This window comes from Phocoena sinus, chromosome 3 (genome assembly GCF_008692025.1).
Source record: "Phocoena sinus isolate mPhoSin1 chromosome 3, mPhoSin1.pri, whole genome shotgun sequence".
In the NCBI taxonomy this organism is placed as follows: domain Eukaryota; kingdom Metazoa; phylum Chordata; class Mammalia; order Artiodactyla; family Phocoenidae; genus Phocoena; species Phocoena sinus.
The window spans coordinates 27868621-27882800 of NC_045765.1; the positions used below are offsets into that span (position 1 = coordinate 27868621).

General features: G+C 48.8%; 1 protein-coding gene across 1 annotated transcript in view; it reads left to right on the forward strand.

Moving 5' to 3' along the window:
- The window catches only part of SLIT3 (slit guidance ligand 3), a 612652-nt gene that overhangs the window by 503537 nt on the left and 94935 nt on the right, over positions 1–14180 (forward strand). Inside the window, exons 13-14 of the mRNA XM_032625797.1 lie at positions 8609–8752; positions 10226–10389. Of these exons, the coding sequence (XP_032481688.1) occupies positions 8609–8752; positions 10226–10389 (308 nt within the window). The remainder of the gene's footprint in view (positions 1–8608; positions 8753–10225; positions 10390–14180) is intronic.

The following is a 14180-nucleotide window of genomic DNA, read 5'->3' on the forward strand; positions in this document are numbered from 1 at the left end:
GAAGCAGACTTCCTTTGTGATGCATTTTTGAGGGAGGAATTCTTCCCTCTCTTGTGTACCTGGAACTTCCTAAGGAAAGCTCTTGAGGGGACTTAAATTCTGGAATCATTCCATGCTTTGGTCATTGAGTGAATGGTTTATCCCTCTTAAAGGACTGATTAGTAACCAGGTAGCAGTCAGATAGGCAAGTTCTACCCTAGTAGCTGTTGGGGAGGGAAGGGGCAAGCCAGGTCACACTAGGTGAGGCCCTTGATCTCCTGAGAGCAGGTGATGGCCCCTTCATCCGGTCTCTCAGAAGCTCAGCTTCCCTCTGATTACCTTAGGAGGTCCCCGTTGCTTGCACCCTCTTCCTCGTGCCCTCCTATATCTGTGGATTCAAAGGAGGTCCTATTTTTCAGACAGGCCACCCTGTTGCTGCACTTCAGTTTGAGTCACCATGACAACCCACAGCCCATGACCAGCAGCGCAGTCATTATCAGGAGAGAAGAAAGCGTCATCATTGCCCCCAGGGACTTGGAGGGCTCCTCTTGTTTCTTTGTGTGAGTGTTTAGCATGGCGTGGCCCACAGCACCCATTCACAGGCTCAGAGAAGATTCTGGGCGGGGTCAGAAGTCCTTGACCTCGTGGCACCAGATATCACCAGGTTCTTCCCCATGTCCAGCCTCAGGAGGTTGCCAAAGGTCAAAATAAATCCCCCATATTTCATATGGGAAAGATAATAGCATGTTTGTTCTAAGGCAAGAGAGTGGTCCTTATTACAATTAGTAGATAAAGAATTTCAGGGGGGCAGAGGGTTAATTCTAAAGAAATTTTTTTAAAAGAGAAAGACACAATAATGAGAGGGGTTAACTCTAAATCCTGCAGCTTAATCAGAGGTCCAGAATGGCTCCCCTAATTGGCAGCCTCACTAATAGTTAATGCCAGTGCTTAATAGTGGGAAATACTTGCAGGGATACACAGAGAACTTTTTTTGATAACAGAGAGCCTTTGTAACCCATTCCTGAAAAATGATTCCCCTACAGGAGGAGCCAGAGAAAGGGTTATGCCATGGGGTTGTTGGTACATCTTTCCCTTCCTATGGATGCATCTGAGTGTTTACGAAACAGAAATTGACCCGCCCCCCCCACCCCACCGCCACCCCCACCCACCCCCCCCGCCAGTGTCACTTTAAGAAAAGGAGGCTCCATGAAGTCCCCGCCTGGCGGGGAGCCTGTGCCCATCTTCCTATCCCGTGGTCTTTCCCGGAAGGGCTTCACGTATTCTGCAGGAAGGGGCTGCTGTGCTCTTTCTTGACACGTTTTCTGAGAAGACCTTGTACTCCAGGTTTGGAATATGCTTTTGGCGTTTGCAGACAAACACCGTATAAGTAGGAGGAGGAGCCTCAAACCGCTGTCTTCCGCAGACACGTGGGCAGATGTGGAGAATATAAATATCACCCAAATGAGAGCTTGGGGCCACTGAATCAATATGTGAACCACTGGCGTTACCTAGGTGATTTTGATGCAATTTATCATTAAGCCTGATTCCAGATGTTTGTGTTTTCCAAACCTTGCGGCAAAGGCTGTGAGCTCAGGGGAATCTTCTTGGAGGAGGCGACGTGGCCAAGGGCAGTAGCTACAAATGGGGCCTCAGTGGTCCTCTGCCTCTGTAGCCAGAGACGGGAGCCAATAAAGAGTAAGAACAGCTGCTACAAATTGAACCCCAACCATGTGGCCTCTTTAGGGAGACTGGGTGTGGGGGTCCTTTTCACAGGCCAGGGTGGACCTCACTTCCCTCCTGTGGCCCATCTCCCCCTATTACCTGGACCCTGAGTAAATGAGGCTGCAAGCTGCTACGAGCGATGAGAGCACCTGGGACTTTTCTGGCCGGGCCAGGCCCGGTCCCCCAGCAGGACTGGAATCAGAAGAGCCCTCCTTAGCCCAGACTGAGGACGTGTGCTATTCATTCCCCCTCCCCCCGCCTCCAGCTCCAGCTCTGAGGCTCCCAATGGCTTCTGTTTCCTGCCTTGCTTTTTCTGAAGGCCACAGCTCCTGGAAAGGATTATCTCTCCGCCGCGTCGTTAGGTTGGTTCCTCAATGGGCTGAGCGCTAATACCTCTTGACGTGGAACATATGTGGAAGCTGAAAGGGCTCGGTGAAGGGGAGGGCGGAAAGAGTGCCTCGTAGAGCTAACGCTTAGACGTAAGTTTAGAAGGCTATGTGTGTGTACTCGCACTTTCCGTAATTTCCTCTGGCGGGACCGTGGCTCTTTGCTTTCGTCTTATTGTAGAATCATCACTAAGTTAATGGGAGTGGCTACAAAAACATACTTCTGCCTCCTTCCACAAGCTTCGGGCGCTTCCCACAGTCCCTTCACAGGCCAGAGTGGGAGAGTGGGAGCAAACGCTTTTTTTTTTTTTTTTTTTTTTTTGCGGTACGCGGGCCTCTCACTGTTGTGGCCTCTCCCGTTGCGGAGCACAGGCTCCGGACGCGCAGGCTCAGCGGCCATGGCTCACGGGCCCAGCCGCTCCGTAGCATGTGGGATCTTCCCGGACCGGGTCACGAACCCATGTCCCCTGCATCGGCAGGCGGACTCTCAACCACTGCGCCACCAGGGAAGCCTGGAGCAAAGGCTTTTAAAATGAGATAGCATGGATCCAAATCTCAACCTACCACTTACTAGTTGTGCAACTTCGGTCAAAAGTACTCAAGCTTTTTGAGTCCCAGGGGTCTCATCATCTGTCAGATGGAGATTCCATAAGTTAATATTTGTAAGTTGCTGTGCGAGTGCCTGGCCACACCGTGCTTATTACCTGTTAGGTCATGTGGTCCCAGCTGTTCACCCTGGCATGATCATCTCAGCCCCACCCCCGCCCAACTACCATCTCTCTTTTGTTTATATGACCTCCACGTTTCCTTTGGGAGGTGAGTCTGGGAGCGGGTGGCCCCGCAAGATGGTTGGATCTGCTTCTGGGGAAATACTGATGAACACGGTACATCCCCAACCCCTCCCCCCTCGCTGGATCCAATAACGGATCAAGCCGAGATCTAGTTGGGGGCATCAAAATTCGGAGTTTGAGCGCCAGGCAGCCTCTTGAATGGCGAGCTGGAGCATCCCATCTTGCATAAGGGATGCTGTTGTCTCTGCTTCGTCGCTATCCCCTGGTCTGCCTTGAGTGAGAATTCAGGGTGAGGGGAGCACAGAGCCAAACATACCAGCTCCTAAATCAGCGGTTAGTCAACGATGCGTGAAGGTTGAGCTCCTGCTTTGCACAGGTGCAGGCCACTCAGCGAGGAGCCTGCCATGGTGCCAACGGCAGCTTAGTGAGCATTTCAAAGAGCAATCCCGTCGCAGCACCTTGGTGCCGGGTTCTCCCTAAGAGTCAGCAGGACTCCTGATGCCTCTACACAACCAAGAGGCAAGCAGTCTTCCGGACCCAACCTGAAGTGTGCCCAGGTGCATTCCGAAGCTAGCAAAAACAGCCACTCCCCGGAAACAGGCAACACCTTCCACCAGGCACAGGAACGAGAAGATGGATTTTACATGGTGGATGAGAGAGGAGCTTTGGAGTCGGACAGGCTGGAAGTTCACTGGGCAACCTTGGTTAAATCCATCACCACTCTGACCCTCAGGTTCCTCATCAGCGAAATGAGGACAATCATAGTGGTGCTGTGAGGGTGAAAGAAAACACTACATGGAAAGTGCTTTGGAAAACCTTTGGCACAGGGCTGCACACAGAGCTGTGGTCTCTGGAGATGATGCTGCATTAGTATTAATTCACACAGCAGTTACACCACTGCTTCTCAAAGGGGAATAGACTGGGACAGATCAAGCAGCCTTGATGGAGAAAGAGGCAGAATCAATCCCTCCAGTGAAAGAGGGAGAAGGCCTATGTTCAGAACTCCTCACAGAATTGCTGAACCCCATTTCAGAGAGTTGTTTACTCTCTGTTTGCTCCATCATAGGGTGGTTTTTCTTTATTTTTATTTTTTAGGGTGTTTTTTAAATTAATTTTTATTGGACTATGGTTGCTTTACAGTGTTGTGTTAGCCCCCACTGCACAACAAAATGAATCAGCCATACACATACAGATATCCCCTCCCTTTTGGACTTCCCTCCCGTTTAGGTTACCACGGTGCATTAGGTAGAGTTCCCTGTGCTATACAGTATGTTCCCATCGGTTGTCTATTTTATACATAGTAACAATAATGTATATGTGTCAGTCCCAGTCTCCCAATTCCTCCCACTCCACCCCTTTCCCCCTTGGTATCCATACATTTGTTCTCTACCTCTGTGTCTCTATTTCTGCTTTGCAAATAAGATCATCTATACCATTTTTCTAGATTCCACATATATGCGTTATTATACAATATTTGCTTCTCTCTTTCTGACTTACTTCACTCTGTATGACACTCTCTAGGTCCATCTACGTCTCTACAAATGATTAGGATGTTGTTTGTTTGTTTAATTCCCCTGCAACTCTTGTCCATGTACCAGAGAGCTCAGAGATCCTTTCATGGAAGCCAGACCCAGCTGAGTAGCTGCCAACCTTCCTCCCAAAGGATAGAGGACAGAAAGACAGGCTGTTAGATGTCGCCTGTGCTGGAGATCAGTGAGGCTGTCCTCGGCATCTAAATCTGGATAAGCAGCTTAATTTTATCTCTCCCTGCACCGATGCATCTTGCCTTAGGGAGCCAAGCATCCTGGGAGAGAATAAGTGATGGGGAGACTCTGCCCTTTTGTGTTTCCTTTTGTTCCTGCATATGCGCTATCTTTGCCTCAAAGTTGTGGCAGCCTGGGTTGTTTTGATGCCTTACATCTTTGCGATAACATCTCATGCTGAGAGATCTAGGAGCAATAGGGAACAAGAAAGTGGGCAGAAAAAGAAGCCTCGATAGTTCTGATGGGTGAGGAGGGTTGCCAGAGTGGCCTGCAGTTTAGATACCCTTTCAAGGCAGATCAGAGTTGCACTCCTCTCTCCCCATAGCCGTCAGCCTTATCCAGTGTCTGGCATTCCCCAGAACCACGTACAGCAACTGGGCTCATGAATCTACACTAGAGTCTCAAATCTAAATGCCTCCTCAGGCAAGGTCAGTAGAATAAACTTGTGAAGGGCATACAATAGGGAATAGTGAGGACTGTGGCAAACAGAGCATATGTCTTATCTAAAGGGGGCAGCCACCCCGTGGCTGCCTCCAGTGGGCCCAGTGTTACTAGAGCTTCTGATTTTTTTTCAAGAGAAAATAGAAATATGATGTGTGTGAGTGAGAGAAATGTCCCAATTATTTTTATTGAAGTGTAGTTGATTTACAATGTTGTTAGCTTCTGATGTACAGCACAGTGATTCAGTTATACACATATACGTATATATATTCTTTTTCAATTCTTTTCCATTATTTATAGTAGTTTGTATCTGCTAATCCCAAACTCCTAATTTATCTCTCCCCACCCCACTTTCCCCTTTTGTAACCATAGTTTGTTTTCTATGTCTGTGAGTCTGTTTCTGCCTTGTAAATAAGTTCATTTGTATCATATTTTAGGCTCCACATGTAAGTGGTACCATATATTTATCTTTGTCTGTCTGACTTACTTCACTTGGTATGATAATCTCTAGGTCCATCCATATTGCTGCAAGTGGCATTATTTCATTCTTTTTATAGCTGAGTAATATTATATTTTATATATATATATTTATAGCTGAGTAATATTACGTTTTATATATATACATTTTATATATATTTTTAATATAAATACTTTATATATATATTACATTTTTTATATATATACATTTTATAATATATTACTCAGCTTTTTATAGCTGAGTAATATTACGTTTTATATATATACATTTTATATATATTTTTAATATAAATACTTTATATATATATTACATTTTTTATATATATACATTTTATAATATATTACTCAGCTTTTTATAGCTGAGTAATATTACATTTTATATATATGTGTGTGTGTGTATGTGTGTATGTATGTATATATATATATATATATATATATATATATATATATAAACATACCACATCTTCTTTATCCATTCATCTGTCGATGGATACTTATGTTGCTTCCGTGTCTTAGCTGTTGTAAATAGTGCTGCTATGAATATTGGGGTGCATGTATCTTTTCGGATTAGCGTTTTCTCCAGATATATGCCCAGGAGTGGATCATATGGTGACTCTTTTTTTAGGTTTTTAAGGAACTTCCACACTGTTCTCCATAGTGGCTGCACCAATTTTACATTCCCACCAACAGTGTAGGAGGGCTCCCTTTTCTCCACACCCTCTCCAGCATTTGTTATTTGTAGACTTTTTAATGATGGCCATTCTGACTGATGTGAGGTGATACCTCATTGTAGTTTTTTCCCAGTTTTTAACACACTGCGAAGGCTGAATGAACAGAGTTGCATGTGGGATGTCGCAAGATGCTACAGGGAGGACTCTATCCTCAGGTCATGAGATTGGCATTTCTGACCTGGTCTCTTTACTGATAATTCGGTATTTCCTAGCAAGATGATGCCCTCAAAAGGCCCTGAGCATCAAGCTTTGGAACAAACCATCTACCGCATACTTTATCTTTCTTTTTAAACAAGAGAACCAAAAAAATGTGTGTGTGTGAAGGGTTCATTCCTGACCTGTGGCGACTTAGCCCTGTTGGATCCTCTCGCTGTTCTCCCTGTTTCTCTGTTCCATAGCATCCTCCTTGAAATACCCCCCAAAGAGAGTGATTTTGACTAAAATTTAATATACAAAGCACAGTAAATTCTTGGGGGAAATTGCTACAAAGGGGATAGACAGATGGGTGGGGTAGATGAGGCATTCATAAAGAAGAAACTAAACCCTCCAGAGACCTAGAGTACCAACCATAACTGCATCCAGCATGCACCTTGGAAACGTGTAACCTTGAACAAGCCCACCAATCTCTCAGCCTCAGTTTCCTCAACTGTAACGTGCAAGGCTGGCTCTGCCCATCTGCCCAGGTTACTGTGAGAATAAAAGGATGTCAGGAAAGCACGCTGGAAAGCAGGAAAAGTATTCTAGCAACGTGAGCTTTTTTTGCCACTGGGAGGCAGGAGGACATCTGTGTGAACCCTTGGGACCCTGACCGTTATTAGCCAGATTAAACGTCGGTTCTTCTTCCTCTTGTCACTGCCACAGCTGCCTGCCTCACAGGACGGGCCTGCAGCAAGGGAGTGGGGGCATGGGTCATTGAGCTCCCATGGCAGCCCCTCCGTTACCAGCTCCAGTCCCCTGGACCCTGGCATCAAGAGCCTCCGGAGGCAAGCCAGCCATGATGCATCCCATGGGTCCCTCCCCATGAGGGAAGCTCTGAGCCAGCATTGATAAGAGAAATTTTTTAAATTCCAGCTTTTTGCTGGTCAGTTTAGTAACCCCCTCACTTTCATTCAAGAGTGGGTGAGCAGTGATTTTACACGAGGTTCAAGGGCACAGCTAGTCAGTCTAGGATCATAAAGGACATTTGTAGGACCCAAAGTGCTTGCCTTGCCAGCCCCATTCTGGAAAACACTTCCATCACCTAGGATGGACCAGCATTTCACCAGAAACACAGCTTCCTTTTATGCTTTTTTTTTTCCTTTTTTTGGTTTTGGTTGGCCGGGGTGGGTCTGAAGAACTAAAACCATAGCAGAACGGGGTCCCTCGTGGATAGGAAGGCTGACCCTGCGGGATAGGTGTCACCTTAGAGGAGAGTGACCCCCTGGATTTGCATATGGAGTTGAGTGTATTTCTTAATAAATGCTTGTGCTAAGCACTAGGAATAAAGGGAGGAATAAAATAATGTCATTTGTGCCATCATAGAACTTACCGTCTTGGGTGGGAGGCAAACGATAAACAAGAAAACAAACAAATATCCTCTAACCATAAATTGAGAAATGCTACGAAGGAAATAAATAGGGGGCTATGAGAGACAATAGTAGGGGGTTGTACTGGAGATGAGGGGGTCAGGGCAGGCCTCTCTGAGGAGCTGACATTTGGGCTCAGATACAGAGGAGGAGAAGGAATCACATTACGAAAGGGGTAAAGAGCGTGTTCAGAACATGCGTGGTGTATTTGCGGAATCACGCGGGACTCCATCCATGTGTGTGTTTGTGTTTCTGTGTGTGAGAGAGAGAAAGGATGTGTCTGTGTGTGCACACATGCCTACCCACGGCTGTATTTTTTCTGGGACGATGACCTACAACTTTCATCAGTTTTCCAACGGGATCAGTGATCCAAAAGAACTCTAAGGAATTTTCTGAATCAAAATTACCCTTAGTCAATCAGCTAAAGCATCCAAATAATTGTGCCAAATGATTTTTTTTTTTTTTTGAGTCCTGGAAGCTCTGCATGCTAAAGCAGAAAGTGGAGCACACAGGGTGCCATTTCAGGTCTCCCTCCTAGAGCACGGGTGCAGGGCAAGTCTCCAAGGGATCGGTGTGTGACACAGCATCCGTGGTGACCGGGTGCATGAGTGCCCGGACGTGTTCGGAGGTTCGGTGGCCACAGGCATGCGAGTCCCTCTCTTTCTCTGCTGAGGGCCGGAGCCCCTGCTGTGAGGAGAGCACTGCAGGTCAGCACGAGGATTAGTGAGTCACCAGCCTCTCTCCTGCCTGCAGGCTCCTCAATGCCAACAAGATCAACTGCCTACGGGTGAACACGTTTCAGGACCTGCAGAACCTCAACCTGCTCTCCCTATACGACAACAAGCTTCAAACCATCAGCAAGGGGCTCTTTGCCCCTCTGAAGGCCATCCAGACGCTGTGAGTATGCCACCTCGAGTGCCAGCGCGTGCCCAGGCAGCCAGCAACCCCAAACACGTAGTCGCAGAGAACATTCAAAATGAAGGCAGAGTGAGCACATCCAGGAGGAATCCTGGAGCCTGCGGCGAGAACGGGATGTTAATAATAGCACTAGCTTGGGACCTCCCTGGCGGTCCAGTGGTTAAGAATCTGCGCTTTCAATGCAGGGGGCGTGGGTTTGATCCCTGGTCAGGGAACTACCATTTCCACATGCTGCATGGCTTGCCCAAGAAAAAACAATTTTTTTAAAAATCATAATAGGGCTAGCTCACCTGTACTAATCACTCACACCATGCTCCGTGCCCCACGGGGTGATTTCCCTGTATCCAAACAGTTAAGCCTCACAACAGCCCTAGGAGGTAGGTGCTTTTGTGATCCCCCATTTCTATGTGAGGAAACCAGAGGCACGGAGAAGTTAAGTAACTTATTCAAGGTTGCACAACTAGTAAGAAGCAGGATTTGAACCCAGGCCGAGGGGCTGCTCACCTGCTCTTTTAACCACTGTGGCCACTGTATTCTGAGCAGGCTCCATCTCTGCTGATAACCCATTCCTGCCCACCAACACCCGCAAAACCAAGCCTCTGGTACAGGCACACTGTACCAGAATACGGGAGTATTTCAACACCCTCGTTAGGGAAGAGTTCCTCACTCCCAAGCACTGCAGACGTTCATAAATAGTTCCGTTAGATAGATGACACCTGAGTACAGATCGCAGCCCGTGTTTTGGATGGCTCCACCCCTAAGCTTAGACCCTAGCTCCAGCCCCCAGCCTGACCATGAGCCTGGGGGCTTCTGGAGCCCTTCTGAGTCATCTGGAACTTACTGCCCCTGTAGCCAGAGATGGGAGCCAATAAAGGGTAAGAGCAGCTGCTACACATTGAACCCCGACCACGTGCTAAGCGCTGAGTGTGGTGCTTTGGACAGTTTTCTCACTGAGCCGGGGGAAGCCAGGCCCATGGTGTTGTTGCCCTTGTGATGCTGAGGATGGTAAGAACAAAACCCGCTACTATAAATGGAACACCCACCCTGTGCCCGACACCATGCCAGCTGCTTTATGTACCGGGTGTTCCTGAGCTTGGAGAAATAAAATTCAGTCTGCTCTCAGCATAAACCCTAAGCCTGCAACTTTCATTGCCCTTCAAAATTGGCGTGGGTGAGATTGGAGACGATCAGGGGTGGGTCCTGACCCAGGTGGGGAGAGTAAGGAAGGCTGATTCCCCAGGCGGGATGCCGGCTGCACCTGTGACTGTCTTTTGCAGACAGCAGAGCTCAGGCCCCCTCTCCGGGTCTTGTCTGAGAGCAGTTTCCACATCCCCCGAGGCCTCCTGGGGCGATGAAGGAGGGAGCCTGGCACCAGAGCCTAGCACCAGGCAGGTGGGGTGGCGGAACGTGGCACCAGGGGTCCCATCTGATTAACTCCCGTCCGTCTCGCAGCCACTTAGCCCAAAACCCATTTGTGTGCGACTGCCACTTGAAGTGGCTGGCCGACTACCTTCAGGACAACCCCATCGAGACCAGCGGGGCCCGCTGCAGCAGCCCGCGCCGGCTGGCCAACAAGCGCATCGGCCAGATCAAGAGCAAGAAGTTCCGCTGCTCAGGTAATCAGCTTATGGGGCAGGGCCCCACCTTCTGACTCAGAGTACAGCAGCCCCGGAGAGGCCAGTAATCCAATCTGGAGGACAGCGCGCGCTGTAATGGCTCCTGGGGATCATCTTTGCAAATTAAATTGGGAAAATTCAGTTAGCCCTGCAGAAAACCAATTAGCTTATGGATTTAAAATAAAACACACACACACAATAAAAGCATTGTGGGGAGGAAGGCGGGTGATTTGGGGAGAGACAGAACCCAGGCAGCAGCCCATCTCCCGAGCTAGGTGGAAATGAGGGGATGAGGCAGCCTGGACACATGCGATCTTGAGAGGCCATGATTTATTTTATTTTGTATTGTTAGTTTCCAAGTCACGCTCCCCAAGTGGCAGATAGAGAAATAAATATACCCCAGGCCAGGCTGCAGGAAGCATGGAGCCTTGGGGGCCTCCTCTCCCGCTCTATGGCCACCTTCGGTACAGCCCTTGGACCACAGTGTATTCTAGGTTTCACAGACGTTTTTGCTCTCTCCTCCACCCCAGATGGGTGCCTTCTGATCATGGAGAGAACAGCAAAGAGTGTTGCTCAGAAAGAAAGCAAAGCCTTGCTCTCTAGTTCCCAAGCTCTCTCCAGAAACCTTCCTCCCTACCGCACCCAGAAATGAAATGGGGAGGGGGGTTGGTGAACGGCAGGGGAACTCTCAGCTCATCTTGGAAAGAGAACTTGCTCTCCCTGATGCAAGAGCTGGATGAACAGGCAGTTAAAAATGACTATCATTTGTGTTGTTTGCTCCTGGAAAAAAATCACCAAGCTGCTTTGTGCTCCCAATGGTGAGACGTTGATAGTATGATGTAGTGAGATGGGGTGAAGCCAACCCTCACAATCTGTGTGTCAGCAGGAACTGTTCTTCTCTCCCTGCCCGGAGCATCTTGTGTAGGTGGGTTTTCCTGGGGAGAAGGCTAGTGTCGGCCCTAGTCGCCGGGAAAAAAACCGGCAGGCAGACCTCCACTTCTTTCACGTTGTTCTTGACCTCAAAGTCGGATTCTTCAGTCCACGCCTCCAGAATGATCAGCCTGAGCTGTTTTAGTTTTTTCACCAGAAGCAAATACCTTGAGAGGGCTTGGAGGGACCCCAGGGACTTTGCGGCAGTCTGAGACATTGATCTCAATTTGCCTTCCCCGGAATAACAATGTCAGTTACGAGAGCAGCTCCTTGCCGCTGATGACCACTGTGCTCAGGGCTTCTAGTTTGACTCGGTTTTTCCAATAGTCCCGTGAGATGAGCAGGAGAGGTCCCCTTGCTGCAGCAGAGGGAGCTGAGGGCTCAGAGGTGAGGGGGCACCCCATGGTCACAGCAAGCAAACGGTAAAGGCAGGCTCGGACCCCAGGTCTGGCTCACTCCTCAACACCACGGGGCATGTAGGAGAGAAGGGCCATTGGGGAAGGAGGTCCAGCTGCTTGGATGACTTCCTTCCGAGCCTCATGGCCCCGCCCCCAACCTCAGGCCCTGAACTCTTTCCTTAAGTTCCCTCTTGGGGCCGCAGCATCTCAGGGAGGAAAATGCTCTCCCAGCCCAGAGCTGTGCCCTGAGGCACAACCGTCCTGTCCCCGGGGCCCTTTCCTCATGACTTACACCTCTTGTTCCTTCTGCCTCCTCTCTTCCTACCCATGTCTGGCTGGGGCTGAGTTAATTACCTCTAACAGCAGTTGTGCCCAAGAAGAGGGGTGATAAGAGGCCGAGGAGGGCAGGGTGCCATCTGCCATCCCTGATCCCTCAGTCTGGAGGCTGGTGGTGGGGTGGTCCCATCATGATCTCTAGATCCCGATTGATGCCAAGACCCTGGGGCATAGGGTGGGGATGAAATCAGCCCAGGGATCAGCCATTGCCTCGGAATGACTGTAGGCTGGGTTTGGGGATGAGGTACAGACAGAAGTAAGTAGGAGAAAGAGGAAAACAGCCAGTAGACCTAGAAACAGTAGAGCTTAGCTCTAGCTCTAGGTCTGCCACTACCTACCTATCTTTGCACTGGAGGAACCCTGGCTTCTTTTCCTATGTGGGGTAGGAATGATTAGACATTTTAAAAAGACACAAATAAGGAAAAGGGACAGGGTTTCTTGATTGACCGTGTCTAAAAAAATTTTTATACATCAATAGTAAACAGAAAGATTATTCCTATAAAGGTAGAGAAAGTTAGAGCTGTGATGATCCTAACATATAACATTCTATACGCTCTTATTTTATGTAGCTACAGACAAGAGAGGTCAAGAGAGCTAGCTACTGGTGCACTCCAAAGGCCTTGGCTTTGAGAGGCACTGGGGCCCAGACCTGCTTAGCATTGAGGGATGCAGAAGCCACATCTCTAAAGCTCTGTGTTTCCAGGAAGCTCAAGAAGAAAGAAGGAGGGGCAGGTGACACGTACTGGATTTGACAGATAATAAGTCTGCTTTTTACTTTCCCCTAAAAGCACTCCCATTGCAAAGACAGCTGATGTAATTAGGAGCCAATTTGAGGGCTGCTCTTGCAACGCGTAAAGCTCCTCCTTAGGCTGGGCATCTGGCTTCCCAGCTGTACTGTGTCTGCCTCTATCAGCTGTATCCGCCGCCCTGGGCAGCAAGATCGGGTTAGAGGTGAATGCTGCCGGCTGGGGTAATCTGACCATCAGATTAAGGCCTCCTCAAAAGGCACCATCTGGCTGCCTGAGACCCCAAGCCCGTCCTCGGGGGAGCGCTTGGCGGTTGCAAAATGCTGTCTGCCTTCCGTCATGCCTCCCCCACTTTGTGTGTGGAGATCCAGTTGGCAAGAAGAAACTGGTGGTGAAGAGTACAGAGTGGTGTAACCCCTGTCCTCATCTGTACAAAGATGGCAAAGAGTAAGACACCTCTCAGGGAATCACAAAACTTTAGAGCCCCCAGAGATTACCCAGTCCATGCTAGAGAGGAAGAAAATGAGGTTCACACAGCAGTAAGTCTTATCTAAGATTATAGAGTGGTATTTTCAGGACAAGATTTGTAACCCAGGACTTCTGATATACTGAGAAGATTCTTGATAACTTTCTCCGGGGCCCCTCCATTTCTTTCTGTTGAAGGAAACCAAACAGAAGGAGGGGAATTTTAAAGCTTGGGGACAGGGGCATGAAAGGGCTGGATTTTCCCTGCACTGGTGCTGAGGACCTGATCAAACTTGAATACGAAATCCCCAAACCAGAGTGTTCGCAGAGCCCTGCCTGTCTGGAGGCGCTCAAAGCAGAGCTGAGTCTAAATTATGGAGGCGCTCAAAGCAGAGTTGAGTCTAAATTATAGTGGCCAGCTCTAGCCGGTCGGATGGGAGGGCTTAGCAAGAGGTGGAGCCAGATCCGGAGCTGTGGACTGACTTGGACTAACCAGTCAGTCATCACAGATAACCTATACACGTCAATATGCTGCCACCACCTTGTCCTAAAAACACACTGTGGAGGAACGGTGACCCCGTCGCTCCTGTCAGAGGGCAGGGCAGTGAGGGTCCCAGTCTGGTCTCTTCAAGATGCCCTGACTCTGGTCTCTTCAAGATGCACACATCTCTTCACGGCTTGGGTGGAAATTCATAAAAACGGCCGCTGACCTTTTGCAGATAAGGGTGTAAAGGCTGGGCACCCTCCCTGGGCCCATGGCATCGAGAACAGCTGGTTGTTGGTCTCCCCAGCCCACTCCATGATTTACAGTCATGGCGGAAGTCAGGAAGGACCCTAGAAGCTGGTATCTTCCACTTTCTTTCCTTTTCTTAGTTTGAAAGAGCCTCCTTGTCATGATCATTGTGACTGTGGGTTT